The sequence below is a fragment of the Hyaena hyaena genome, unplaced genomic scaffold (assembly GCF_003009895.1).
Source record: "Hyaena hyaena isolate Hyena2069 unplaced genomic scaffold, ASM300989v1 scaffold_47, whole genome shotgun sequence".
Classification (NCBI taxonomy): domain Eukaryota; kingdom Metazoa; phylum Chordata; class Mammalia; order Carnivora; family Hyaenidae; genus Hyaena; species Hyaena hyaena.
The window spans coordinates 4,659,316-4,685,897 of record NW_024080679.1 but is presented as its reverse complement, the minus strand read 5'-3'; the positions used below and the strand labels follow the sequence as shown (position 1 = coordinate 4,685,897).

At 36.9% G+C, this 26,582-nt stretch overlaps 1 protein-coding gene and 1 long non-coding RNA gene across 4 annotated transcripts in view; one reads left to right on the top strand and one right to left on the bottom strand.

Annotated features, from left to right (window-relative positions):
• The window catches only part of WDR7 (WD repeat domain 7), a 357,763-nt gene that overhangs the window by 197,413 nt on the left and 133,768 nt on the right, over window positions 1-26,582 (top strand). For all 3 annotated transcript variants that reach the window (XM_039230510.1, XM_039230509.1, XM_039230511.1), the window contains one exon: window positions 10,458-10,679. In XM_039230510.1, the coding sequence (XP_039086441.1) occupies window positions 10,458-10,679 (222 nt within the window). The remainder of the gene's footprint in view (window positions 1-10,457; window positions 10,680-26,582) is intronic.
• Window positions 3,185-5,254, bottom strand: LOC120230772. Its single transcript, XR_005528161.1, has 3 exons — window positions 5,199-5,254; window positions 4,515-4,594; window positions 3,185-3,234 (listed from the first exon to the last, which is right to left on the bottom strand). It is a non-coding gene; the product is annotated as an uncharacterized LOC120230772 (long non-coding RNA).

Sequence of the window (26,582 nt, the reverse complement as noted above, 5' to 3'; positions counted from 1 at the left end):
GTTACAGTTTGTCGTTTTTAAAACTTGACATGTTATCTCAGATTCGCCTTTGAAAGGTAAAGTGAACAACACTTGAACATTACTCTTGGGAGTTATTAACTACAAAATTTCTGACTACATAGATATCATAAATTTTTGGAATTTGTTTGAATCTCCGTTTTCTCCCAAACTGAGTATTTACCCTAAAAGTAAAAACAAATTGACCTGTTGATGTTTAGGTAGAGAATAAGGGGGAAAATAAGATAATGCATATCGTGGGGAAAAGGATACGGAACTTGTCTTTGAAGAATAAGAAATTGTTACAAGAATTACTTGAAAATACAAGTTGCTTTCAAAGCTTAAGGTTTCTAACTATCAAAATAATCAGCAAATCAGCATACCCTCACGATAGTGATCATTTTAAGTTTCCTTTGAAACAAAATCATTTTGGAGTGTTTATTTATTTTATTTTGATTTGATTTTTGTGGAGACTGGGTTTGATGTCTTTTGTCAAACGCACACACATAATACATGTATGTACAAGAGGCATTATTTAAAAATGGCTTCAGCTCCCACAGGATAGGCATTTGCAGAAGCTGCCGTGTTGCAGCAGGGGCCGTCGTGCATATGCCTAAAAAATGAAGAGCGTGTTTGTTTACTTCAGCTTTCAAGGGAGGGGGGACACCGTGCACAAGCCACCCAAACAGGGAAAGCCTCATAGATTTGGGGAGCAACTTCCATAGCCCTCACCCCCTGTAGGTATGAGGAAAACTCTGACGGATGGGTCACAGAGTAACTAAAATATGTTGGTTAGAGAGGTGAATACTAAAAGTATTCTTTGCACACACACCTGCTTTGGTATAATGGGAAAGTTTGGAAATAAGTGTTCAAGTGCCCTGTGATTGTCAGTTTTAATCAGTTGATCTTTTTTCCCAAGGAGGTAGACTGGAAGATTCAGAAAACTTGGTCCGTCTTATTTACTTCAGGTGCACAGGTCGGAATTCACATGGTGACCATATAACCAGCCACCTGCAATTTTAATTTTTTCCATATCATTGACATTTGTGTGCCTTATTATATAAATAATGCAGGATTTGCAGTGCTCTGAGGTGTGCCAACAAATGAAAATAATGTGCAATATTCATACAAAAGCACTTGGCTGAAGAAAAGGAACTTAATTACATTTACAATAATATAGACCCACTAATGCTCCTTATAAGCTTATGAAACCCGGATTTACCACTGGGAGAGTGAGGTCTGAGTCCTTTTTCACACATTGGATTGTCACCAATCTGTGCCTTTTTGTATCCCTATTTAACAAACTCTTCTTTACAGTATTTGACTAAGAATTGGGGTATAATGTATACCTGAAATTTAATTAGTAGAAGACTAGCATTTTAAATTCTTTTAAAAACAAATTATTTCTAAAATGAATTAATAGGAAAAGAGTTTTGCTTATATTAAACACCCCCCGCCCCCCACCATTGTTAACAAAGCTTATTTGGAAGATTATGGTTACAAAGTTGACATCTTTATGGCATTGTACTTTAGTTATTGGTCTTAACTCTAAGAATAGCAAGTAGTGTTAGAAAATGTTTGGGGCAAATATATGTGGAAACAGTTCACACTGTGGAAACTTCATAAGGGTCTAAAACATGGATGATGTATTTTAAAATCTTAAAAACTCAGTTCTATCTCACTTAGATCTAAATTTTAATGTCTTGGTACACTAAGACTATTATATACTATTATATATGTGCATATAATTATATATTCTTTAAGTTTATATATTCATTTTGAGAGAGAGAGCGTGCGTGAGGGAGGAGCAGAGAGAAAGGGAGAGAGACAGAATCCCAAGCAGGCTCCATGCTATCAGCACAGAGCCTAATGTGGGGCTCAAACCCACAAACCGTGAAATCATGTCCTGAGCCAAAATCAAGAGTCAGATGCCTAACTGAATGAGCTACCCAGGTGCCCCCATATTAGTAAATATCCTTAATGTGTGTATGTGTATGTAAAGTCAGCATATTTGGTTAGCACCACATAATAATTAAGAGAGCATATCTTAAAAATTAATATTCCAGGGGCGCCTGGGTGGCTTAGTCGGTTAAGCGTCCGACTTTCGCTCAGGTCACGATCTCGCGGTTCGTGGGTTCGAGCCCCGCGTCGGGCTCTGTGCTGACTGCCAGCTCAGAGCCTGGAGCCTGTTTCAGAGTCTGTGACTCCCTCTCTCTCTGACCCTCCCCTGCTCACACTGTCTCTCTCTCTCCTAGAAATAAATAAAACATAAAAAAAAAAAAAGATGACGGCACACCAGTCGTCTTGCCTCTACGTTACTGTCTCACTGATGGCTCTTAGCAGGAGCCACTCCCACCTTTGCGGATGCAGGCGGACAGTGGAATCTGTGGTGGAATTCCAGCTNTGCTGACTGCCAGCTCAGAGCCTGGAGCCTGTTTCAGAGTCTGTGACTCCCTCTCTCTCTGACCCTCCCCTGCTCACGCTCTCTCTCTCTCTCCTAGAAATAAAAAAAAAAAAAAAAAAATTAATATTCCATTAGGCAACCACATTTATCAATTTTGATAATAGAAAGTTGAAGTTAATTTGTTTATAGTATATCTTAAAAACAATTTGAACTTGACTTGCTTTTGAAGACCTAGCTTCTTTTAGATACTTCTGTTTATGTTTAGATATGTATGAAAATATATTTTGATTGGACATATTTCACTGTCATACTGTTGTAAACTTATCTTAATATACACTCTTTATATATGTTTTTCATAGTATTAGTTGATAATGGCACATCACATTTAAAGTATCCTTGGGATTGAGAAAAGAGAAATAGATAAAAATGAAAATTGGGAAGAATATTTCACTGGTCCTCAAATAGAAATCATTTGTAGTTTAATTGACTAATGTTTGTAAGAGCTTTGAATGATCCAAATGCTAAGACTATTCCAGCTGTGTGCAGACTCGGTAAATAGTAAATCGTGTCTTAATTCTGAGTTTTTCTGTTCTTAAGATTGCCAGTATTAATAAAGTTCACCTTATTAAAATTACTTTGTTCTTTAATAATTAATCAAAACAATATTAGTGAATAGGCTTTATGGTAAATAAAACAAAGTTGTAAGGATCATGATAGAGACCATTTTCTAGCTTAATCCAACTTATTATATTAGATAGTCTCGACGTGCTTCCCTTTAGTTTTCCACTGTGAGATCTTGCAACATACTCTTTTCTGATCATTCAAATAGAATCCTGCAAAATCACAGATATGTATTAGTATACAGTCTTACTAAATACAGTTTTTTTTGCTCTCCAAGGCAATATATGGTAATAAGCAATTTATTTTTCTATACATACAATTCTAAAATTTATTAAATATGGAAAGAGTAAAGAAAAACATTTAAAATTTTGTTGTCATTTATCATGAATAAATGGGCATTTCTGAATTTCCAAAGGGACGTTTTAGAGTATATTGAAATTTATACCAAATTTAGAAAACGTTGATGTCATTGCGAATGTCACTCGGACTCCATCATGTGCCAGAAGTTTCTGGCATAAAATTAGTGTGCTAAACCAATCTGAATATAACGTTTTGTTTTAAAGAAAACTTTAAAGATATGTTTGTGATATAGTTTTAAGGATAGTTATGGTCTTGAGGTGAATTATGATTGAATTCAAGCACATTACTTCAGTAATTTTTACGAGAGTTTTAAATATCAAACATATTCAAGTCATCTATGGAAAGCCTTCTGATACTCGATCCTAAATAATCAAATTTTGGAAATAGTTTTTCCAGGTCAATTCTCACATTTCTTAAACTATATTCTCAGAGTGGTAAATTGGCAGTACCTTCTTATCTAAGGCTTAATACCTAATACAATAACAGAGCTTCATCAATAGGTGGCTAATAGCAGATATAAAGTATTTCTGGTAGTCCATCTCTCATAAAGCCGCTGTTAGCCTTAATTCAAATCCATTGATTCCTATTCCAGTTAAAACTGAAGAACTTAATATGCCTTTTAATCCTTTTATTGTAAGCTAGGATAAAATTAATTTTACCCTGGAACTACACAAAGCCAATTAACATGATCTTTAGAGTTATTTAGTAAAGTGCTTCAAACTGGTAAATTTATCTTGACCTCTTGGTTGCACTCTCTGACTGCTTTTTAAATGAGGTAATCAATATCTCACAGCCCTTTAAATAGCTTAAACTTCTCAAATATTTTACCTGTGTTCTAGTTAAGCTGTAAGTAAAGTGTTTACTCCTGTTCGTGTAAATCTAGAGTCAATTATGCTAAATCTAAAGACAATTATGTACTTTTGAGGAGCACTGTATGAATTAAATGGCTGTTTTTAATAAAGTCAAAGGCTCATATTTTGTTTAAAGTAACCCAGTAAGGAAGAAACCTATTATTTTTGCACAGAATAAGTATCCTGTTTGCAACTTAAAATGTAGAACATTTCTGTCCTTTACCACTGCATGCAGCTTCTGTTTTCCACACAGGGCCAGTCGAAGGTATTAATTTTCTTACCGTGATAGGGTGATCAACCGTCTTGTCAAGAAAATGGATCTCCATGTCACCCGTTAGCATGATTAAATGGAGGCATGTCTCTGTGAAAAAATACCAAATTTTCATGAGACAAATGAAACTGTAGAAAGGTCTGGTTTTACAGAATTATTTTATTTTTAATATCTCAGAATCTCTTATTTGATTGTCGCTTTACTTATAGGAAAACATTTCAGCTAATTGCTTGTTGTCTCGTATTATTTAAGCGCAAAACCAAGCCAGTAATTTTAAATGTTTCCACATCCAAAAAATTAAAGAATCAGAAATTGGGGTATGTGACTGTTGGAATAGCAGTAGAGATGGACAGCTGTACTTTGTATACAATCACTAATCAGTCAGTATCTCTTTTAGGGGATCCCTTTTCTTCCTCTTCTGTTAACAAAGAGCTATGATCTGTTCAGATCTGGGTACTGATAAAACTTAGATACCATAGAATTTCAGCATCAATAGTATTAATAATCAGTTGGACAGTGTTCTTACGAGCCTGTGCACATGCTGAACTTTAAATTACACCAAGTGACGTACTTGACAGCTAATTAAGATTTCATATTTTGGCCACTTAGCATAGAGCACCTGTTATGATTCTTTCTATTAGCTTCAGGATAATATTTACAAATGGCTCTTTTAAAGTTCATTATTAAAACTTACCTAAAGTCTTAATTCCTTCTTGAGAAGTGGGAGTTAGACAAGATTGAGGTAATTAAACAAAAGGAACAGAGGGAAGGTGGGGGCCCAAGGCTAGAGGCGGAGCTCTCCAAATGCCCCTGTTGTTTAATTTCCTACTGGAAGCAGCCCATGTGCGCTTCGGCCCCCCCCCCCCCCCGCCCCTTCAAGCAGTGGCCGTTGCAGAGGCTGAACGGCTGGGGTCAATGCCTTGCCTATTGATCAGTATCCCTGCAGTCCCCTGCTCCAGCAGCTGCTTCATTGGCTTCTTTCAGGGCCTGCTTCAGTACATTAGAATAGAAATCCATAACCAGAGCTGTGCTCATCCAAGCAGGGGAAGAAACTAAATTAAATGGTATAAAACAATCTCGGATCAGGAGTTTGTGCCAATTCATCTTGATCTAAGATGTCACACCGGGCTCTCTGTCTGAGCACCTGGGCTAGAGGCAGCCATAGTGAAAATAGATGGAGCTGCGATCATTCATTTGTCAGCTAAGGAGCAAGGCAGCGGTTAGCAATTCCCTTCTGCAGAGGTCAGCTGACAGAACAATCAGTGCAACTGCGGAATAGAGCTTTCCTTTGAACCATTGTTATGGAGCCTGCTCTCGCTGCGATGTGGGGGAGGGGAGCTTGATTTGCTTCCTGTTTCAAGACCGCTATGGAAAGAGTGAAATATATACTCCACGCATCTAGATGAAGTTGCACAGAGCTCTTACTCCCATGTCTGTGCCTGCACTCAGATAAAGTTGGTTTTAAATGCATGATCTGAGATCTAGTTGATCAAACTATTAAATATCACTTTCTCTAGGATTTGGGTTCTTCTTCATCCTCCTAAACACAGAGGCAGTGGGTATTGATTTTGTTTCTTCATAGTACGGTTAACCTTTTAGGTTTTTCCCCCGACTTTAGTTATTATAACTACAACAGACCAGTAGGCATACTTGGAATCTGTGATTACATGTACACACTAACACTCTTACTAATGTTTCTTTACCTTTTAATAATCTAGAAAAAGACCATGGAGAGAGAGAATTGCTTACAGTGGGTTCCAATTAGAAGATATTTCTGAATGTTACTTAAATATTTTTGAACATTTTAATTGAGGCTTTTTATAAGAAATGTGAATTCATTGAATATGACCTATCATATCCTTAGAAGTGATGAAGTAATTTTATAATATTGGGCTAATCTCCTTAAATATACTATAAAAAATAAATTAGGGAGATGAATCACAACTAAAATTTTATATAGAAGATTTAGAATATTTTTAAAGATTAGTGTATTCTCTGTGGACTCGTATTGGATTTTGTCTTTCCATACACTGCATGAAAACTATTAACAAATTTTCAGAACTATCTTTTTTTTTTATATTTATTTTTGAGAGAGAGATTGAGAGAGGGCGTGCACAGGGGAGGGGCAGAGAAAGAGGGAGACAGGATCTGAAGCAAGCTGCGCACTGAGAGCTGAGAGCCCAATGTGGGGCTCAAACTCAGGATCCCTGAGATCATGACCTGAGCTGAAGCCAGAAGCTTAACTGTCTGAGCCACCCAGGTGCCCCCTATCTTTTTTTTTTTTTTTAAACAATAAGGTGTGACGTACAAAATCTTAAGAGACTATGGCAGCAGCAACAAATCTTTTTTTGTACTCAGTTGTACCAGACTTTTCTTATTTTCCAAATAAATAGTAACTACTCTTTGATGTTTCCATTTTAGTTTTCTTAATGTTTTTTTTTAAGTACTTGAATGCCACTTTCTTAGGAAAGTACACCATTCTAACTACTAAATTCTTTATAATACCCTACCATGTCCATTTCATAGGCTCAACCAGGTCTGCTTGCACACTTCTATTCTGCCTTTGAGCTCAGTGAAATAAATGCAATTTAAAGTTGCTACCAAAAAGCTTTGTGTGCTGGGTGTTTTGTTTGTTATTATTAATTTTCTGGAGAAGCCATACCTACTTATCTTAAAAGGATTTCTTTTCTTTGTTTCACTTTTGTTTTAGTTACTTTTTGCTTAAATTTTTACTATTTTTGACTGAATTTGTTACCTTTTATTCTAATTTTGTTTTGATTAGTTAATTTTGATAATTATTTTAACTTAGATTTTTAAAAGAACTTAAGGCATTACATGTAAAATCTGCAGTGTTTCTATCAACTTGGCCAGGACCAAACCAATCTTTTAAAAAAAATTTTTTTTAACATTTTATTATTTACAGAGAGAATGTACACGAGATGGGGGGAGGGGCAGTGAGAAAGAGGGAGACAGAATACCAAGCAGACTTCAGGCTGTCGACCCAGGTTTTGAACCCAAGAACCATGAGATTGTGACCTGAACCAAAGTCTGGTGCTCAACTGACCAAGCCACCCAGGTGCCCCAATACCAAACAATCTTTTTTTTTTTTTTTTTAATGTTTTATTTATTTCTGAGAGAGAGAGAGAGAGGGGCAGCGTGAGCAGGGGAGGGTCAGAGAGAGGAGACACAGAATCCAAAGCAGGCTCCAGGCTCTGAGCTAGCTGTCAGCACAGAACCTGATGCAGGGCTTGAACCCATGAACCATGAGATCATGTCCTGAGCCAAAGTCGGACGCTTAACCAATTGAACCACCCAGGCGCCCCTAGACCAAACCAATCTTAATCTCACTTTGATTTTTACAATATTTTTCTAACCCCCTAAATCTAATTATGTTACTCTGTGGCTTAAATCTTACCTTAAGTATCTTCTTACTGTTCATAGGATAAAAGTTGAAATGTGAATATGGTCTATGGTGCCATCTGTGGTCTGGCCCAGGCCTGCCTCTCTTGCCTGTTTTCTGTCATTCTTTTGGCTCTTAGGGCTTCCAACCCGATCACCTCTCTCTTTGAATTAGAAGTCAACAAATTACTTCATGCTTTAGGTGCTTACACATACTCTTCTCTCAGTTTATAATGTTCTCATTGATTCTGTAACCTATTTCTGATTCTCATTTAGTAGGCTTTAAGTTCAAAGAGAACAGGGAATTTGCTTTTTTTTTTTGTCCCTGCTAACGTCCAGCATAATACCATGAATACATCAGACCTTCAATTCTTATATGTTGAATGACTGAGTAACTGATGGAATAAATGAATTTCTACCACCACTGGTACTTACTGTTTTTCACCTGATCTTTGCATGAGTCTTCTTTTGGTTCTGCTGGACACCAGTCTTGTTTTCCCTCATAATCTACCTTCCTATTGCCACTATCATGGTCTTTCTAACAATGAATACATCTGATGTAATTGTTCCAATAGCTTTCCATTAAACAAAAGTTAAAAGTCTTCAGCTTGCCATGCACAAGTCTCTCTTGATTTGGTACCCCTTTAGCCTCTCCCATTGCATTCCCTTGCCTTACCTTCAGTTAGTATATAAGGAAGAGACAAAATAAAACAAAACATCTAAAAGCAGTCAGAGGTCCCCGCTGCTAATGCCTTAGCATACTGAGCTCTGCAGGCCCTTTGCTATATTGATTTAAGTAATATAGAGAGTGAAGTACTAAAAGGGGCTGGATGGATGACTAGAGAGAGTAGAAGCCTGACCTCCAATGAAGATGTCTCCAGAAGTTCACTTTTTAAATTTCTCTGTACCAAATATATAGCTGTGATAGATAAAATATACAAACAGAAAACCAAAGAGACATAACTAGTCTCTAGAAAGATAGATATCCTTGTGGACAAGTAATAAAATAGAAATAATCTAGGCTAAAACCCTTAGCTACTTCCCAGAAGCAGGCTTTTTGCTCCTGTGAGCTGAAGAGGACTTAAAATATATCATGAGTAAAGCTTAAAGCCAGGAGTGAGGCTATGGCTTTGTCTTTTCTTGAAAGGACACTTGAAAGGATGTGAGTAGATTACTACTCAGTGAAAATCAAAGTTGTTATTAAAGGAGAAGAACATGGATATTAACTCTGTGACTGGCATTGTTAACCGTAACAAAAAAAATGTGGAAATGAGTGAGTTGTGTTTACCCTAAGAACCTAGAAACAAAACAAGGGCTCCTGGCCGGCTCAGTCAGCAGAGCATGCCACTCTTGATCTTGGGGGTGTGAGTTCAAGTCCCACGTTGGGCATAGAGTTTACTTAAAAAAAGAACCTAGAAAAAAACAAAGAGAAAGGATAAAAAACATAAAGTAGGAGAAATAATAAAAATTAAGAAATCGGTGAAATAGAAAGTAACAATAAGATAAAAACTGAAGTATTTTTTTGAAAGTCTGAAAAAATATATATTTCTAGCAAAACTGATCAAGAAAAGCATGAAAAGTAATATTAGAGAAGCCACAAATAATATTTAAACAGATCCATAGCGATGATACAACTGAAATATTTTTATCATAGATAGTACTCTAAATAACTTCAATAAATTTTAAAATTTAGGTGAAATAGATAATTCCTTTAAAACCAGAAGCTATCAGAAATGACTCAAGAGGAAATAGAAAACCAAACTGAACAAGTACCTGCCAAACTATTTTTCTAAAGTAGTTGAACCTTTTTACATTTCCACCTGCAATGAATACTCATTTTCTGTGCATACTCGACAGCACATTTTATTATCCTTTTCACCATAGCCATTCTAGTGGATGAGATGTGGTAGCTCATCTTGGTTTTGATTTGCATTTTCCTAATGACCAGTGATGTTAAGCTTCTTTGATATGCATCCTGGCCCTTTATATATCTTTGGAGAAATATCTATTCAAATTGTGTACCCATTTTAAAAGTTGTACTTTTCTATTACTGAGTTGTAAAAGTTCCTCGTATATTCTAGATAAAACCCTTTATAGATATCTGATCGACAGTATTTTCTCTCAGTCTGTGTGTTGTCTTTTTACTCACTTGATTTTGTCATCTTAAGTGCAGAAGTTTATAATACTGATGAAGTCCAATTAAAGAAGTTTTTAAAATTACTTGTGCTTTTGGTATCCTTCTGAGAAAGGATTGCCTACCCCAGGATCATAAAGATACAGCTGTCTATTTTCTTCTGCAATTTCTCTTGTTTTAATTCTTATATTTAGTACTGTGAGTCTCTTTTGAGTTGACTTTTTTTTAGTTGATTTTTTTGTCTAGTGAGAGATGGAAGCCCAGATTTGTTCTTTCGCGTGTGGATAACCAGACATCTCAGGTGCATTTGTTAAAAAGACTGTTCTTTCTTCAAAGAGTAATCTTGAATGTTTTTTATGTTTTTTTTTAAATTCTATGTTTGTGTACTGATAGTCTTTTAACTTCTGTTTGGGTTTTCAGGTTGCTTATCAAGTATCCCACAAATGAAAAAGATTTCCACATCTTATGAGGAAAGACGGAAGCAAGCCACTGCTATTGTTTTACTAGGAGTCATAGGAGCTGAATTTGGTGCTGAAATCGAACCTCCCAAATTGTTGACCAGACCGCGAAGCTCTAGTCAAATTCCAGAAGGATTTGGCTTGACCAGTGGTGGATCCAACTACTCCCTGGCCAGACACACTTGTAAGTTTTAAAATTCCTAATGCTGATCTATTGCTTTCAGTACATATTATTTGTTAACAGAGCCACAGAATATAGCCTGAGTTTTAGCTCAGACGGCATGCTGATGTGAAGATAGAAAGCAGTACAGTCTGTTTGGCACATTACCCTTTGGTTATAGTTACCAAACTTAAAAAAAAAAAATTAAAACATAGTCTCAAAAATGCTTTTCTTAAAAAGCATGTTTCTGATCTTTGCATTCTCACATTTCAGTCAAGATTTGAGTCCAGACTTCTAATTTCTAAAATAATTTCTGTAAAGCTATTCAAAAAGACCTGTATGTGGCTTGAAAAGTCAGGTGTGGGAATGGATTAGTTAGAATCAGAGCTCAAAGGGCTTGTGTTCTCCTTCTAACTTGTGTTCTGTGTTTGGTATGTTAACAAGTTAGGATATTTTGCAATGTCTTTTGGTACTTCAGCGTTTGAACTCCTTTATGTAAGGTCCTTACCTACCATATTGCAAAATCATTTCTAACAAATTGTGTCATCCTTAAGGACCAAATATAATCCTACTGGATATATCACAGGGTATTCTTTATATGAACAAATTGCAATGTGTTTTGGGGGTTTGGGCCTTTAAGCAAGGGAAAAAGTTATATGTTACTTTGTTAGTTATGACAGCAGAGAACGTTACTGGATCATTGTCACATACTTTTGCTGTGAAATCATGGAGCCATTTTAGTAGGTTTTATTATTAAAACTCTTCCATAGATTTAGCTGCCTGTCTCCACACCCGCCCCACCCTGCTTTTTCTAGATTCTTAGTACAACAAATACTTATTAGAGGTTGGTAATCTCCTGATCTCTATTTGACATTGAGAATCAGAGATTAATAACAATTCCACCACCAACAGTAATAAAGCAACTAATTCTTTGAACATGATTTTAAGCTCTTTTACATACATTAACTCACTTAATCTTCATAATAACCCTATAAAGTGGATACTTCGATTATCTCTGTTTTACACATAAAGCTAATTGGGCACAGAGGGGTTTAGTTACCCTGGCTGAGATCACACCTCCAGGAAATGGCAGTTTTTGTCCAGCACAATCTGTTGGGTCCAGAGCCGGCGCTGTTGACCATTATGCAAACTGCTAGTGTTTAATGGCTCCTAGTTGCAAAAGGCTTCACGACTGACATGACTAATGAGTGCTGTTACTTTATAATTTAAAAAATGTCCTCTTCTCATTTGATCTTTAAAAGAGAAATTAAGACTTCTTCAAAGTGGCTCAGCCAAAATGTGGTAAAATCTAAACTTGAACACAAACATCTTGTTACCCGAAAGCCCACAGCCTTTGCATTTTCCACCTGCGCACGCGCGCTCTCCCTCTCCTGCCACGGCGTGCCTGCTTTGGGCCCCTCCTCCCACTTCTAGTATCTTTATCTTTTTCCACATTCTGCAGGTTCCCTGCTCCAATCCCCCTGTCTACAAAAGGCCCTGTAGTTAGGCTTTCTCCTCAGTGTCACTCTAGACACCCTAGGATTTATGTATATAGTTTCTTAGAAATTTGGCTTTAAAATGTATTATAAGTTAATGAAACTTTGGTCCCATTTAGTGGGGTGGTTTTCAAACTTTTGCTTACCAGGGGTGGTTTTCAAACTTTTGCTTACCATCTCTCTAACGAGGGTCAAGAAATGTCTGATATGCTAGCACGGTTTTATGTTAACAGCTAAAACTTTTCAATAATAAGTTTAAACATTTGCAAGAGATGTAATTTAGAGGATATTGTAAATATGGACATGTAAAAATAAAATCCTGTTCTTATAAATATATTCAATAGAATATTTACCGTAACTATTTGACACCCATCATCTATTTAAAAAAATACATGACAGACTTTCCTTTAAAAGTCAGAAATCCTGCATCGTTGATTCTTTTCCTCAAAGAGAAAATTTCTCCTTCACTGTTTTAAGGAAGGTGTTCATTTGCATATTTAGCATCCAAAAATCAATTCCTTTAAACTAAGTCTTAGAATTATTTATGCTTTTTAAATCTATGTGTTCCTTAAAAAGTCTTAGGATGCCTTCATTTCAAGGAGTTACTTATTATGAAGACTATTGATTTGTCCAACATGTTTCGTACAATATCTTAACTGTATTCTTTTGTATTTTGTATTTTCCTGCAAGGAAAATGAACATAAATGCTGCCTCTCAGGAATTTTCACATAGCTCAATAGAAGTATCTGTATATAAATGTAGGAACATCATAAATTAGTGAGTTGCTGACTAATTCCACCCAAGCCATTGGCTGGTTGCTGGGCAGATTAGTCTACTCTATAGTATCTCAGTTATCCAGACTAGTACTGTTATCATCCCTTTTCAAACCACGATTTATCTTTATGCAGAGTTCTGATATTCAAGAATTTGCTTCTGTATTTTCTCTTAACTGTAATGATTTCACTTGCAAAGTGTGCCTACTATAACTAGAAAAAGAGGAAATAGATTAGGAGAAGGGCAGGAATTTAAGAAGCTGTGGCAGAACAGAAATAGATTTTTCAAAGAAGCCTTGGGAATTGATAAAAAGAATGGTAGGGTCTCTGTTTTCTGCTCTTCGGGTTTGTAGGAGACAAGGAGCTGAATGACATGTCAAGGGTCCTAAAGCCTGTTTCTGACAGGATGGAAACCTTGGGATGTGCTATGTGCTACTTTGCATGACGCCACTAAGCTTTCCCAAACAAGATGAATAAAATTTCCCCAAACACTGGAAATATTTTAGTGTTTTAGAGCCAAATTCGTTCCTTGAGCGTTTTAGATAAAGGACTAGGTGTGGGAAAGGCAAAAGATAATGCTTCTTAGCAAATAATATTTATGACTATTTTATTGAAATAGTGGAGATTCTGAGAGCTCTTCCATAGAAGGGAAGAATGACACACCTAATTCAAAAGTCATGCTTAGTTTTATAATGCATTTCATACTTACATTTGAAAATACCTGAATCTTTTGTGGGAGTTACACTTCACATAAAATGTACAAATCTCATATTGAAGACAAAGCTGAAGGACTCTGAAAATTAAGAAAGCTAGACTAGACCACTCTTTCCTCTTGCCCTTGATCTGGTTTGCAGTTTCCTCTTGTATAAAATAAAGGGCAGAACTATTCTGTCATTAAAGCCTCTTTTGGTCCAGTTAATCTCTCCTTCTGAAGTGAAATAGCATCCCAGGAAATTCACCTTCGTCACCTTCTCATTTTCCTCTTCATGTAGGGATGGGCACTGTCTCATTTCAACTCAAACAGAGATCATTCTCTTTTTTTTTTGATCCACAAGTAAGACATCATTAGGATATTTTAGGGCAGTATTTGTAATGTTGCCTATAGGTCTTTGGTTCATTCTTTCATTTGGTCTCATCTCTTCTTGCTCATTTTATAATTGTGGAATCACGCTGGCACATCTGTAGTAAATCCCATTTTGATCTCTCATTAGCTTTTTGACTTTGGGCAAGTGGTATAAGTCATTTCCCTAGGCAGCAGACTCTGAGACAGATCTGTGTGCAGGAGTATTCTCGTGATCAATACTTTTAGGGAGTCAAAGGAGCAGGACTGGGCAGAGGGAGAGGTTGAATTGCATTTCAGCTGCTTAGAAAGCTTCAGCTCATCCCAAGGAACTCTGGAACCAGGATGGCCCTTCAAACTGTCCTTGAATTGGGGCAAAGGGCTTGGCCTTCATACCCATGTGTCATTCAGTCACTGGATCCACGGTGCTCTGGGGAGGGGTGTGACCTGGGATGCTGCAGCTCTCTTCAGCCTAATGCAGATCCTACGGAGGGACTTGTCAGCCACTGACCCCATGAGCTTGGGGGCAGAGTGAGTTCTTCAGTTGTGAAGGCGAGGAGATGGACAGCCTCTCCGGGCTTCCACTCAGCACATAACTAACTTACGTGTGCCCCAGTGCCCTCTTCTATCAACTGAAACGGAAAGAGGGACTACCATTGAACATGCTTTTTACTTCAACTCCTTACACATATCTTGTAACCCTGTAAGACAGTTGTTTTATGCAACACACAGCATGATAGGAGCCACATTCGTAATAGCTGATTGTTGAGCATTTACTCTGTGCCAGGCACTTGGCTGTGCACTTTACCTATAGTATCTTATTTAACCTTATAATCCTTTCAAATGGGTACGATTATAATTTCATTTAATATAGGAGGAAACTGAACCTTTGCCCAGTACTCACCAAAGCTTTGTGAAATTGGGCTCACTTTTCTTTGTGTAGACAATAAATCCAGGACATAGGTTAAATGTTTTAAAATCCTACTGCTAAGCTTGGACTTGAACTTGCAACTGTAAATTGGTATATATTTTTTTTGGCTATTAAAAAAGTTTGTTTAACAAAGTTCAATATGAAAATGCATGACCTGATTTTTATATTGTAGTAAAACAGGTGCTATGGAGAGGGGACATGTGGCGGCAGCTGGTTTCTTCCGGTGAACACACTTATTGTTTATATTCGTTCCAAGGCTTCCTCGAATTACCACCATTCCAACATTGCTGTGTTGCCCGCTAGTTGCCATCTCCCCACATTCATCTATCACAGGATTCATAACAGGATCGAACCCTCGCACTATTCCTTGGACATGTCAACCACCATTTCATTTCAATGATAATTCTTTGTCCATAAATTTTTTCAACTCGAGAGGGTGAGCTTTCCTCATGGTGTCTACTCGGCGAGCTCAAAGATGCCTCCAAACAATTCCTAAATCAGTATATTTTCACCATTTCACATAGGTGTCTTGGGTTATAAGCAAATGAGAGTAAGAAATGTGCCCATAAATAAGAGGGAGAGGTGAGCAGTACCAGGTCACCTGTAAATACAAACATCTCTTCACTCCTCCATTGGGGATTTGTTGGTCCCCTGAAGATATAAACATATACAAAATCCACATTTCCATACTTAGGAAATGCCTTGCATCTATAGTGTGAAGTATTTTGATTAGAGAAAATGTATTTTTTTCACCATGGTAGGTCTTTAGAAATACGGTAACATCAGGTTCTTCTGCTGGTCAAAGTTTACAACCTCATAGATGTTAGGTTTGGAAAATTCACTGTTCATGTGCATTTGTGTGTCTGTTCTGGGCAAAGGACCCACAGTTTCATTCAATTATCAAAAGAAAGTCATTGAAACAAAAACAGATAAGAACTGTTAAGAGTTTGTTGGAAAGAATTGCTTATCTGTTATTATAATTGTGAAAACAACAGTTATATTCATATTGATTAGCTCACCTATAATACCACCAAATGGAAGGAAGCCTCAGTTGGACACTACCTCAGGGATATTTTCATTCTGTGACACATGTATTTCGAGTTTTTATTTTCTGGTACTATGTACTGTGTTTGATTTTATTTTGTCATTTACTATCATGACAATTTTTCTTGAGAATATTTATTTAATGAATATGTTAATATTGGTTGAGGTTGATTCTATAATGAATTTATTTCCTAAATTTTAAGGTAAGAAAGTTAAACCAAATCTCAAATGCTTTATCAGCAAGATTAGGACAAAGTCACGGACTTGCAGTTAATAAGAAAACTAATGGTATACTTGCACGTTACCAGTAAAAGTAGCAACGATGGTGAGGAACGCATCATGCCATTTGCAAAGGGTGAGCATGACAAAGACGGATATTTTCACTGTTTGCAAACAAGTCATCAGATTGTGGTGCTGAGCAGCGGCTGTAGCCATAGAGGCTTCCTTTTTGTCTGCTTTCCCTCGTGGTTCTAACCCGGACTTCCTGGCACTGGGTGGTAATTCTGCTTTCCTGTCTTCCTACTCTGCTGGCCACCTCATTCACTCGTTCTTTTCATCGCACTAACTCAGCATTCCACGCTCTTTACCACCACTTCTCATTTGTAATTTTACCTTTGAAGATCATCCTTTAAGGACACCTGGGTGGTCCAGTTGGTTAAGTGTCCAACTCTTGGTTTTGGCTCAGGTCGTGATCTTGTAGTTCTTGGGTTCGAGCCCCGTGTTGGGCTCTGCGCCGACAGTGTGGAGCCTGCTTGGGATTCTGGCTCTCTGCTCCTCCTTCATTCACATTCTCTCTCTCTCTCTCTCCTGTCTCTGCCCACCCTATCCCTCCCCCCGGCAAAATAAGTAAATAAAAAAAGAAAAGGAAAGAAAATCATCCTGGTTCCAGACGCCATCTATCTTGCATTGCTGTATACCTTCTGTGTTTAGAAAAGTAATTCTTTAGGGTGCCCTGGGTGGCTCAGTTGGTTAATCAACCAACTTTGTCTCAGGTCATGATCTCACAGTTACTGGGTTCGGGCCTGTGTCAGGCTCTGTGCTGACAGCTCACAGCCTGGAGCCTGCTTCATATTCTGTGTCTCCCCCTCCTTCTGCCCCTCCCTTGCTTGTACTCTGTCTCTCTCTCTCTTGAAAATAAATAAAACATTAAAAAAAAAAGAAGAAGAAAAGAAAAGTAATTCTTCGCTCTGGCTATGCTCTAAAATCTAGAGTGTTTTAAAATGAGCCTTATCCTGCCGTTCTTATTCAGAAAAATCAGGTGTGGGATTTGGGTATCTATGTGATTTTTTAAAACTTCACATGTAATTTTCATATGTAGCCAGAGTAGAGACACCAAGTAGACTGTGGAATCCTTTAGTTATTTTAAATTGAGTGTTCTAAGGTAGTTCCAATCATTAAACTACCTTAATGTACAGTATATATTATAATTTTTGTTACATTTAAAATGGAAGAGATAATGGGAACTAATCTGAGTGAATAAATGACATTTATATCACTCTCAGAGCTAATTCTTTAGGTAGTTCAGCTTTTTTATTGGAATTTTATTATTCTGGATTGCTCGAGGCTGCATCTTGACATTATCACTCAGTAGCTATGTGGCCTTAAATGCTTTGTGGATCAGTTTCTTTAACTTAAGAAATGGGGATTATAATAGTACCTACCTCACAGAGTTATTGTGAGAATTAGGTAAATTAGTGTATGTAAAGCGCTTGGTAAGTACCTGGCATTTAAGTGTTACCTGAATGTTAGCATGTTAATGTTACTAGAGATGTTTATAGAAGAATAAAGAAAGGAAACAGCTCCTTTTAAGATCTGTTTGCTAGGACATTTATAGTGTATATTACTACTTTAAAAAGTCTTCTTAACCTTATGAGATAGGGGCACCTGAGTTGCTCCATCAGTTAAACATCTGACTCTAGATTTCGGCTCAGGTCATGATCTTGAGGTCGTGAGATTGAGCCCCTTGTCCAGCTCTGCTCTGAGTGTGGAGACTGTTTAGGATTCTCATTCTCTTTCTCTCTCCCTTTCTCTGTCCCTGTCCTGCTCACATGCTCTCTCTTTCCCTCTCTCAAAAATAAATAAACATTTAAAATAACAAACCTTATGAGATAGGTATTAGTATCAACATTTTCTGTCTGAGAGAATTGTTACAAAAAATTAACAACTTCTTTTAAATTGTCTTGTAAGCGATTTGAACCCAGATGCATTTTACCCCCAAAGCCTAGGAAATTCTTTCCTGCAACACATGCTGATTCTATTTGTGGTAAAGCCATTAGTTCCTAGAGGATTTATGTGAAAATATTACTTTTCTGTGGCCAAATTGTTATATACATGTTTCAATAAAACACTGTATATTTTTGTAATTATTTGTAATGGGATCAATTTCTATATGTTTATCACTTTGTTTCCTATTTTAACCACATCAACGAAGGAGGCTCAGATCAAATGGAAATTTTCACCACTCCTTTGTTTTTACTTGTAAATAATTTATCTTGTGTAACAGCTTTATCATTTTTAACTGAGACCTGACACTTGCATTATAGACCCTGGTTGCTGATGTAATCCCATCCTTGTCCAAAAATAACTTCAGTTTGCAGTTGGTTTTTTGTTAATTCATTACTTTGTTTTAGATTCGTTTTCCATTGAACAAATAAGTTGGACAAGGTTATTTCTAAGGCCACTTCTATCAGAATCACAGAGCTCTATGAAATTATTACTGTATTATTACTACTACTACTACTACTACTACTGCTACTGGAGAGTGCTCGTGTTTATTGCTGCCATGTGAACGTGACTATCTTATTCTGATTTTTCCATACCAGTTTTTCTGTCTGCTTTATAGGCTCCAGTAGTCCACAGCTATGCCCTGTGTTTGAAGCTGGGCATCTTTAAAGCATTTTTCCACCTTCCTTCCTTAGGGTACCTCATATCAACTTACCGGGCCATAGTCGTTTCTGTAAAATTCATTCTCTACACATATCCAGCTCTGTGGACATGCATTATGTTGAATGTATTTCAGTAGCTATATGTAACGTCTGTTGTAGGTTGAGATCTATATCCTTACGACATGATATGAAGGCATTATAACAGGTTTTTGGTCTAGAATGTGAGGCGACATTGGCATTAGACTCTGCCATCCGCCTAATGTATATATTAATTACCTTAATTCAGTTTTCAATTTTTATTTCAGTTTTTAATTTTCTTTATTTCTTGTCACTGGGCTGCCTGAGTAGGTGATTGATTCAGTGACAAGTCTTCGCATTGTATTGCCAGTAGCAACCTCCCTCTTTTTTCTTTTTGTGTAGGACATTCCTATTTCTAGTTTTTAAATAACCTTGATCTGAAGTTTTCTGATAGCACTGTAGAATGGCTTTTTCCTATTTGTGTATCTTCATATATGTGTGCTTCAGTGTCACCATAGTTAATATATTTAATTCTGCAGAGTTCAAGCAATTTTATAACCGAAAGAGAAAATAGAGAACAGCTAGTCTAATCCCTTCAAAAGCTGCAGAACTTGGGACACGTGGCTGGCTCCGTAGAGCATGTGACCCTTGATCTCAGAGTCATGAGCTTGAGCCCCACATTAGGCATAGAGATTACCTAAAATACACACAGACACACAGACACACACACACACACACACACACACACACACACGCTGCAAAACTTTTTATAGTTCTCTTAAAAAGCCTTTCAGTAAGAAGTGAACAGACACATGTAACAGTAAGAAGTGACAGAAACGTTTTGTGAACTTGTTGTAGATTCCTTGCCAAGTCCGTAGAAAACACAATTTCTAGGATTCTGTGAAATGGTCAGACGGCTAGGTCTATGTTACCGCTTTACATTTTGTCTTCCGTGATCATAAAGCAAGTGCTGGTGAACTTATTGATGCCACCCAGGCCACTAGAGGACCTGGATGCTTATGAAATCAATAAATGTAAAGTTCTTTCCTTAAACCTTTGGTTTTCAAATTATGTTCTGCAGAGGCCTGGCTTTTTAGAGGTGGCTTAGTGGCTGCCTGGGCTCCCAAAGGTATTTAAAGTACAGGAACACCGATTTTTGTGTGATTTAGAAGTTGAAGTTTGACATCATGTTGTATCTGCAGAGAAACTGTCCAAGAGAAGGCTGGACTCTACAAAACAGACAAACATCAGATCCGTCAAGAAGTCTTAACTGGCTGTACCTTCAAGATACATAAAAAATTCAGCTACTTCTTACCACCTTTACTGTTATCACTCTGGTACCTTCATTTCTCACCCGGTTACCGCCAGGCCTTCCAGCCTCCACCCTTACCCCCTTATTCTGGCTTTTTCATGGTAGACGTGGTAGTAAGGGTTTTAAAACCAAAGGTAGATGATATCACTCAAGGGTGTCCAGATGGCTTGTCAGCAAGACACTCAAAAATCAGAAACTTTTCTATCTACTAGTGAACAAAATAGAAAATGTAGAAAATGATGATTTTTTGAAAGACCCTTCCAACTAGTAGGACCTAAAAGCCAGGAGGATAAAACTAGACAACTCAGTCAAAAAACAAAGTGTCAAGCATTTTACTATAGAAGGAATGTAGATGCCAGGAAATACCCAACTTACCCAATAATCAAAGAAGTTGGAGAATAGGACAAATTTACTAGAAACACTTGTTTAAAATCATTACTTTAGGGGTGCCTGGATGGCTCAGTCAGTTCAGCATCTGACTTTAGCTCAGGTCATGATCTTGCAGCTTGTGAGTTCAAGCCCCACAGCCGGCTCTGTGCTGACAGCTCAGAGCCTGGAGCCTGCTTCAGATTCCCAGGGCGCCTGGGTGGCTCAGCTGGTTAAGTGGCCGACTTTGGCTCAGGTCATGATCTCACGGTTCATGGGTTCGAGCCCCGTATCAGGCTCTGTGCTGATGGCTAGCTCAGAGCCTGGAGCCTGCATCAGATTCTGTATCTCCCTCTTTCTCTGACCCTCCCCTGCTCGCTCACTCGCTCCCTCTCTCTCTCTCTCTCTCTCTCAGAATAAATAAAAATCATTAAAAAATCTTTTTTCAGATTCTGTGTTTCCATCTCTCTCCCCATCCCTCCCCTGCTCATACTCTGTCTCTCTCAAAAATAAATAAACATTAAAAAATAATAATAAAATATTTTTAAACTGACTGGATAGCCATGTAATTAAAATGATAAATAGATTTTTATATTTTAAAATAAAATATTAAAATCTCAATGATTAGGACATCCATAGAAAGTCCCATAGCTAAGAATAAATTGAAGAAATATGGAGGATATTATAATATTTTACTGAGGGAAATAAAATTTGAGGAAGTAAAAAGGCATGTAGTTTTTTGATGGATGATTCCATGTGGTGAATGTCTTAGTTATTCCCAAATTAATATGTGAATTTCCCACAAACACAATAAAAAAATCTCAACATCATTCTTTTTTTTCTTTCTTTTTTTCTTTTTTTTTTTAAGTTTATCTTAGTTGGGGGGTGGGCTGGAGGGAATCCCATGTGCTGTCAGCTCAGTCCCATGGACTGTGAGATCATGACCTGAGCCAAAATCAAGAGTTGGATGTTCTCCTGACTGAGCAACCCAGGTGCCCCCAACATCATTGTTTTAATAACTAGTCAAAATTCTTCTAAAATTAACTTACCAGAGATAAGTAGAATATTTGACTTACTTTGTTTTATTTAATAAACATGTAATATATGCCTGTCACTGTTTCTGGCATTTTGCAAATATTAACTCTTTTAATCTTCATTTATAATCCTTTGAAGTATATAATTTTTTAAAAATCAGCTTTTGAAGTAAGTACCTAGGCATAAACTTAAATAATACATAAGACTTTTATAGAAGGAAAATTTTAATTTTATCAAAAAGCATTTTTAAAGACCTATATAAATAGGTAGATAGACACTTTTATGGAATGGAGTACTCCATAGAATTAGAATGTCAATTTTTATGAATTCAGTGCCATTCCAAACAAAACACCCCCATGATCTTTGTTGTTTTCATTATTGAACTTGACAAGCTGATTCTCAAATTTATGGGACAGAGCAACGAGCTGATAAAAGCCATGACACTTCTTAGGAAGAACAAGGTCAAGAGATTTTCTTTACCTTATATCAAAAGTTATAAATTTATAGTAATTAATACAGTTTTATCCTCGTGCAAAACAGACCAACAGACTTACCTATAGAACAGAATAGACAGCACAGAGGGGTTCTAAACAGACATAGAAATTTGATTCTATATAGATCTAGCATTATAGATCAGTGAAATGAAGGATAGAGTTTTTGATAACTGGTATAGTTACCACAGGAAGAATAATAAAACGGGATCCCTAATGCCATTGTAGCTAACCGCCACAAACAAAACAAAACCAGATCCCCCCAAACCCACAAAAAGTTATGTGGATTTAAAGACTTAAATATGAATGCTAAAACCATAAGACTTTAAAAAGAAAACATGACCTTGGAGTGGGAAATATTTCTGTAAAAAGGTAACAGAAAGCCTAACTAAACATAAAAAAGATGAATAATTGAACTACATGAAAATTACAAACTTCTTTAGTCGAAAATGTCTTTAAAAAACTGAAAAGTAGGGGCGCCTGGGTGGCTTAGTCGGTTAAGCGTCCGACTTTCGCTTAGGTCATGATCTCGCGGTTTGTGGGTTCGAGCCCCGCGTCGGGCTCTGTGCTGACTGCCAGCTCAGGGCCTGGAGCCTGTTTCAGTCTGTGACTCCCTCTCTCTCTGACCCTCCCCTGCTCACGCTGTCTCACTCTCTCTCTCTCTCTCTCTCTCTCTCTCTCCTAGAAATAAAATATTAAAAAAATAAAATAAAATAAAAAATAAATAAATAAAAAAACTGATAAGTAAACCACAAAGAGGGAAAGGTATTTATAGCACAGGCAACTGACAAAAGATTCTTAAACACATTTATATTTGGAAAAAAAAAAATATAAAAATAAATGCAGGAAGAAAAAATGTGTAAAGATTGAAAATGTACTTCACAGAGGGAATAAGAATGGCTAAGAAACCTTTGAAAAGATACTATGCTTTGTAATCAGGTAAATGCAGATTAAAAGCAAAATGAACTGTCATTTCTCATCTACCAAACTGAAAGCTTACAGTGTGACGTTATCAAATTTTGATGAGGATTTGGAGCAAATAGAATGTTTTTTTACAATTATTGTGTGGTGCAAATTGGTTCAAGCTTTGGAAAACAATTGGGCATACTACCCTATGAGTTTACTCTTCACAGAATCCTTTCCCACCTGTGAGAAGAGTACTCTCCGATTTTGTGGTTTGCCTCTTGGGTACCTTAACAATGTGTTTCAAATAGCACAGTTCTCCGATTGCAGTGAAGTACAGTTTATCAGTTATTTTATAGTTCAAGCTTTTATATTCCAAGAAATATTTGTCTACCACAGAGTTTCAAAACAATTTCCCCCTGTGTTTTTTTCTGGGAGTTTTAGCATTTGCATTTACGTATATGCTGTAGTTTAAATTAATTTCCAAGTATGATGTGAAGTAAGAGATGATATTTTTTAAATATAGAGACAAAAATTCCATTGTTTGAGCAACATTTGTTGAAAGCACTTTTCTTTTTTGCTGCCGTTAAATTGCCTTTTTTGCATATCAGTTGATCCTAGATGTCTGGATCTGTTTCTAGATTCTCTCTGTCCTCTGTCATTAATCCCTATTTATTCACTCCTACCGGACTGTCTTGATGGTGTTAGCTTTAGAGTAAGTACTGAAATCAGGTAGCATAGTTTCTCCATTTGAGTTCTTCTGCTGTTAATTTGTTTTGTTAATTTGTTTTGGCTATCTTAGGTTATTTGCGGTTTGATAAAAATTTGGGGGTCTATTTGTCAGTTTGTTTAAAAAAAAAAAAAAAGCAAAAAGTAGGGCACCTAGGTTGGTCAGTCAGTTAAGTGTCTGACTCTTGATTTTGGCTCAGGTCATGATCTCATGGTTCCTGGGACCACGCCCCATGTCAGGCTCTGCAATATCGACATGAAGCCTGCTTGGGATTCTATCTCTACCTCTCTCTCTCTCTGCCCTTCCCTCATTCTTGCATGACTGTTCTCATGAGTTTTCTCTCTCTCTCTCTCTTGCAAAATAAATGAACATTTAAAAAATAAATTAATAAATAGGAGCGCCTGGATGGCTCAGTCAGTTAAGTGTCCTACTTCATCTCTGGTTGTGATCTCAGGATTCAGGAGTTCAAGCTCCGCATCAGGCATCCTGCTGTCAGTGCAGACCCTCTATTCAGATCCTCTATCCCTCTCTCTTTCTGCCCCTTCCCTGATCATTCTTTCTATCTCCCTCTCTCAAAATAAATAAATAAGCAAAAATCCTGCTGGAATTTTCATTGGAATTGCCTAGAATCTTTAGATGAATTTTGGGCGAGAATTGACATGTTAACAATTTTGTCTTCCAGTGTGTGAATATGCACTATTTATACCTTCTTCAGTTCCTCCTCAGCACTATTCTTTGGTTAATTTCTAAAGGTCCCACAGAGACTTTTAGGAGTCTCAGTAGAAGAGGAAACAGAATGAGTCAGAACAGTTATTTGGAGAATATTGAAAATTTCCCAAGTTTTCTGAAAGATGTTAATTTACTGGTTTAATAAGTTCAGCAAACCCCAAACAGGTTAAACTTTAAGACAGTCATTCCTTGAAACATCATAATTGTAATTTGTTTCCAGCTTTTACTATTAAAGGCACTATTAAAATTAGCACCTCTGTGTGTGTGCCTGTATGTGTTTATACTTTGTTGACGATTTCCTAGAAGTAAATCCCCACATCAAAGTTTATCCCTGTTCTAAATCTGGATACTTAATACCATGTTGTTCTCCAATCAAGTTGTATCTGTTTACTCCTCTGCTGATTCTCTGTACCTCTTTAACTCTGAGGGTATTATTTTTCTTGTCTGCCCATGTGGTGGATAAATGATACCTGTTGTTACTTTAATTTGCATTTTAAACCTTATAGGTTGGTTTTCTTGTTTTGTGTTTACCAGTTTTTAGTTCATCTATGAATCGCTTTTTCTGTTACTTTTTTTTAACTGAGAAATGATGGATATATAACATATTACTCTCAGGTGTACAACCTAATGATTAGATAATCTGATCACCACAGTAAGTCAAATGAATGCATCACCACACAGTTAGTTATTATATTATTCTTTTCCTCGTGTTGAGAATTTTTAAAATCAACTCTCAGGAACTTTCAAATAGCAGTATGGTATTATTAACGACAGTCACCATGCTATACATCACATTCCCAGAACTTACTTATTTTATAGCTGGAATTTTGTACATTTTGACCCCTTTCACCCATCGTGTCCACCTCCATCTTCATCTTCCATGTTATTTTTTATATCAAGTTCTTTACTTTGGTACTACTGGTACTTTTTAAAATAGATCTATATACAAACTGTTTTTTCAATCTACTGTTTTGTATTTACATTTTCTCATTCTTTGTGGTAGATACTTAACATTTTTATGTAGTCAGATCTTTAGTCTTTACTTTCATGTTGTTGCACCAAAAAAATAAGGGACATAAATTTGTATATTTTCATTTAGTTTTGTAGTAAACAATATGTTTTTATGAGGGTCTAGACTCACAGTGATGGAGGTAATAAAAGTGGCCTTCCCAGTTACCAATATGGGAAAATACTAGAATGAATCTTGAGGTACCAGTTGAAGTCATGGGTTTTTGGTATGCATGAACACAGATACACAAGTAGAGATGTGTGTGTATGTGTTGGTTAGTATGCATGCATATGTTTCCTAGCTCTGATCACTGAAAGGGGCAGTGTTATCCCAGTAACAATGTGTGCCTCCCCGGAGCTCAGATATTGATTTCTAAATACTAGTCTCTAATAAAACAACACAGGACTCCTTGGAGAAGTGGTTGATTCCAGGGCCGAGGCAGGGAAAGAACAAGATGTTGAACCTGGAACATCTATAATGTCAAAAATTAAGAAAGGGCTTAAACTCGATGGGGGCATGTCTAGGGACATGGGAGCCAACCTGATGGTGCTTTCTGTAGCCAAAAGTGGAATAATTTGAGCAATAAAATGATTATTTTATGGAATTATAACCCCTAGAACAAAAAAATACCCATGAATCCCTACTAATTAACTCTATCAAGAAAGAAGAAGCGACAACTCTTGCAGAAGAATTTTAGTTGATAAATATAGAAGCAACAAGGAAAATACTAAATCTGCATTAGGCGAAGACCACAATAGTAATTGTTGTAAGCAAAATCCACTAGTAGATGCTTAAGTCAGTATACTAACCAGGCTTAAACTATCTCCTCTCAAGATATTTATCGATAACAAAGGGAAATTGGAACTCCACTGTGATTGGTTACCATAAGCAAGTGATCAGAGTTAACATTGTCGGTAATAAGGTACTCGCCCTGATATGATACACTGAGAAAGACTCAGTATCACATATGTGGTATTCTGGCCAAAAATGCATAGCTTCAATGTAACTGTGAGAAAAGATCAGACAAACCTCAACAAGGATACAATCTACAGAATGACCAGTTTTCATCAAAAGTGCCCAAGTCATGAAACAAGTGTAAGTACCAGACATAGATTACAGGAAGCTACAGAGACATGACAGCAAGA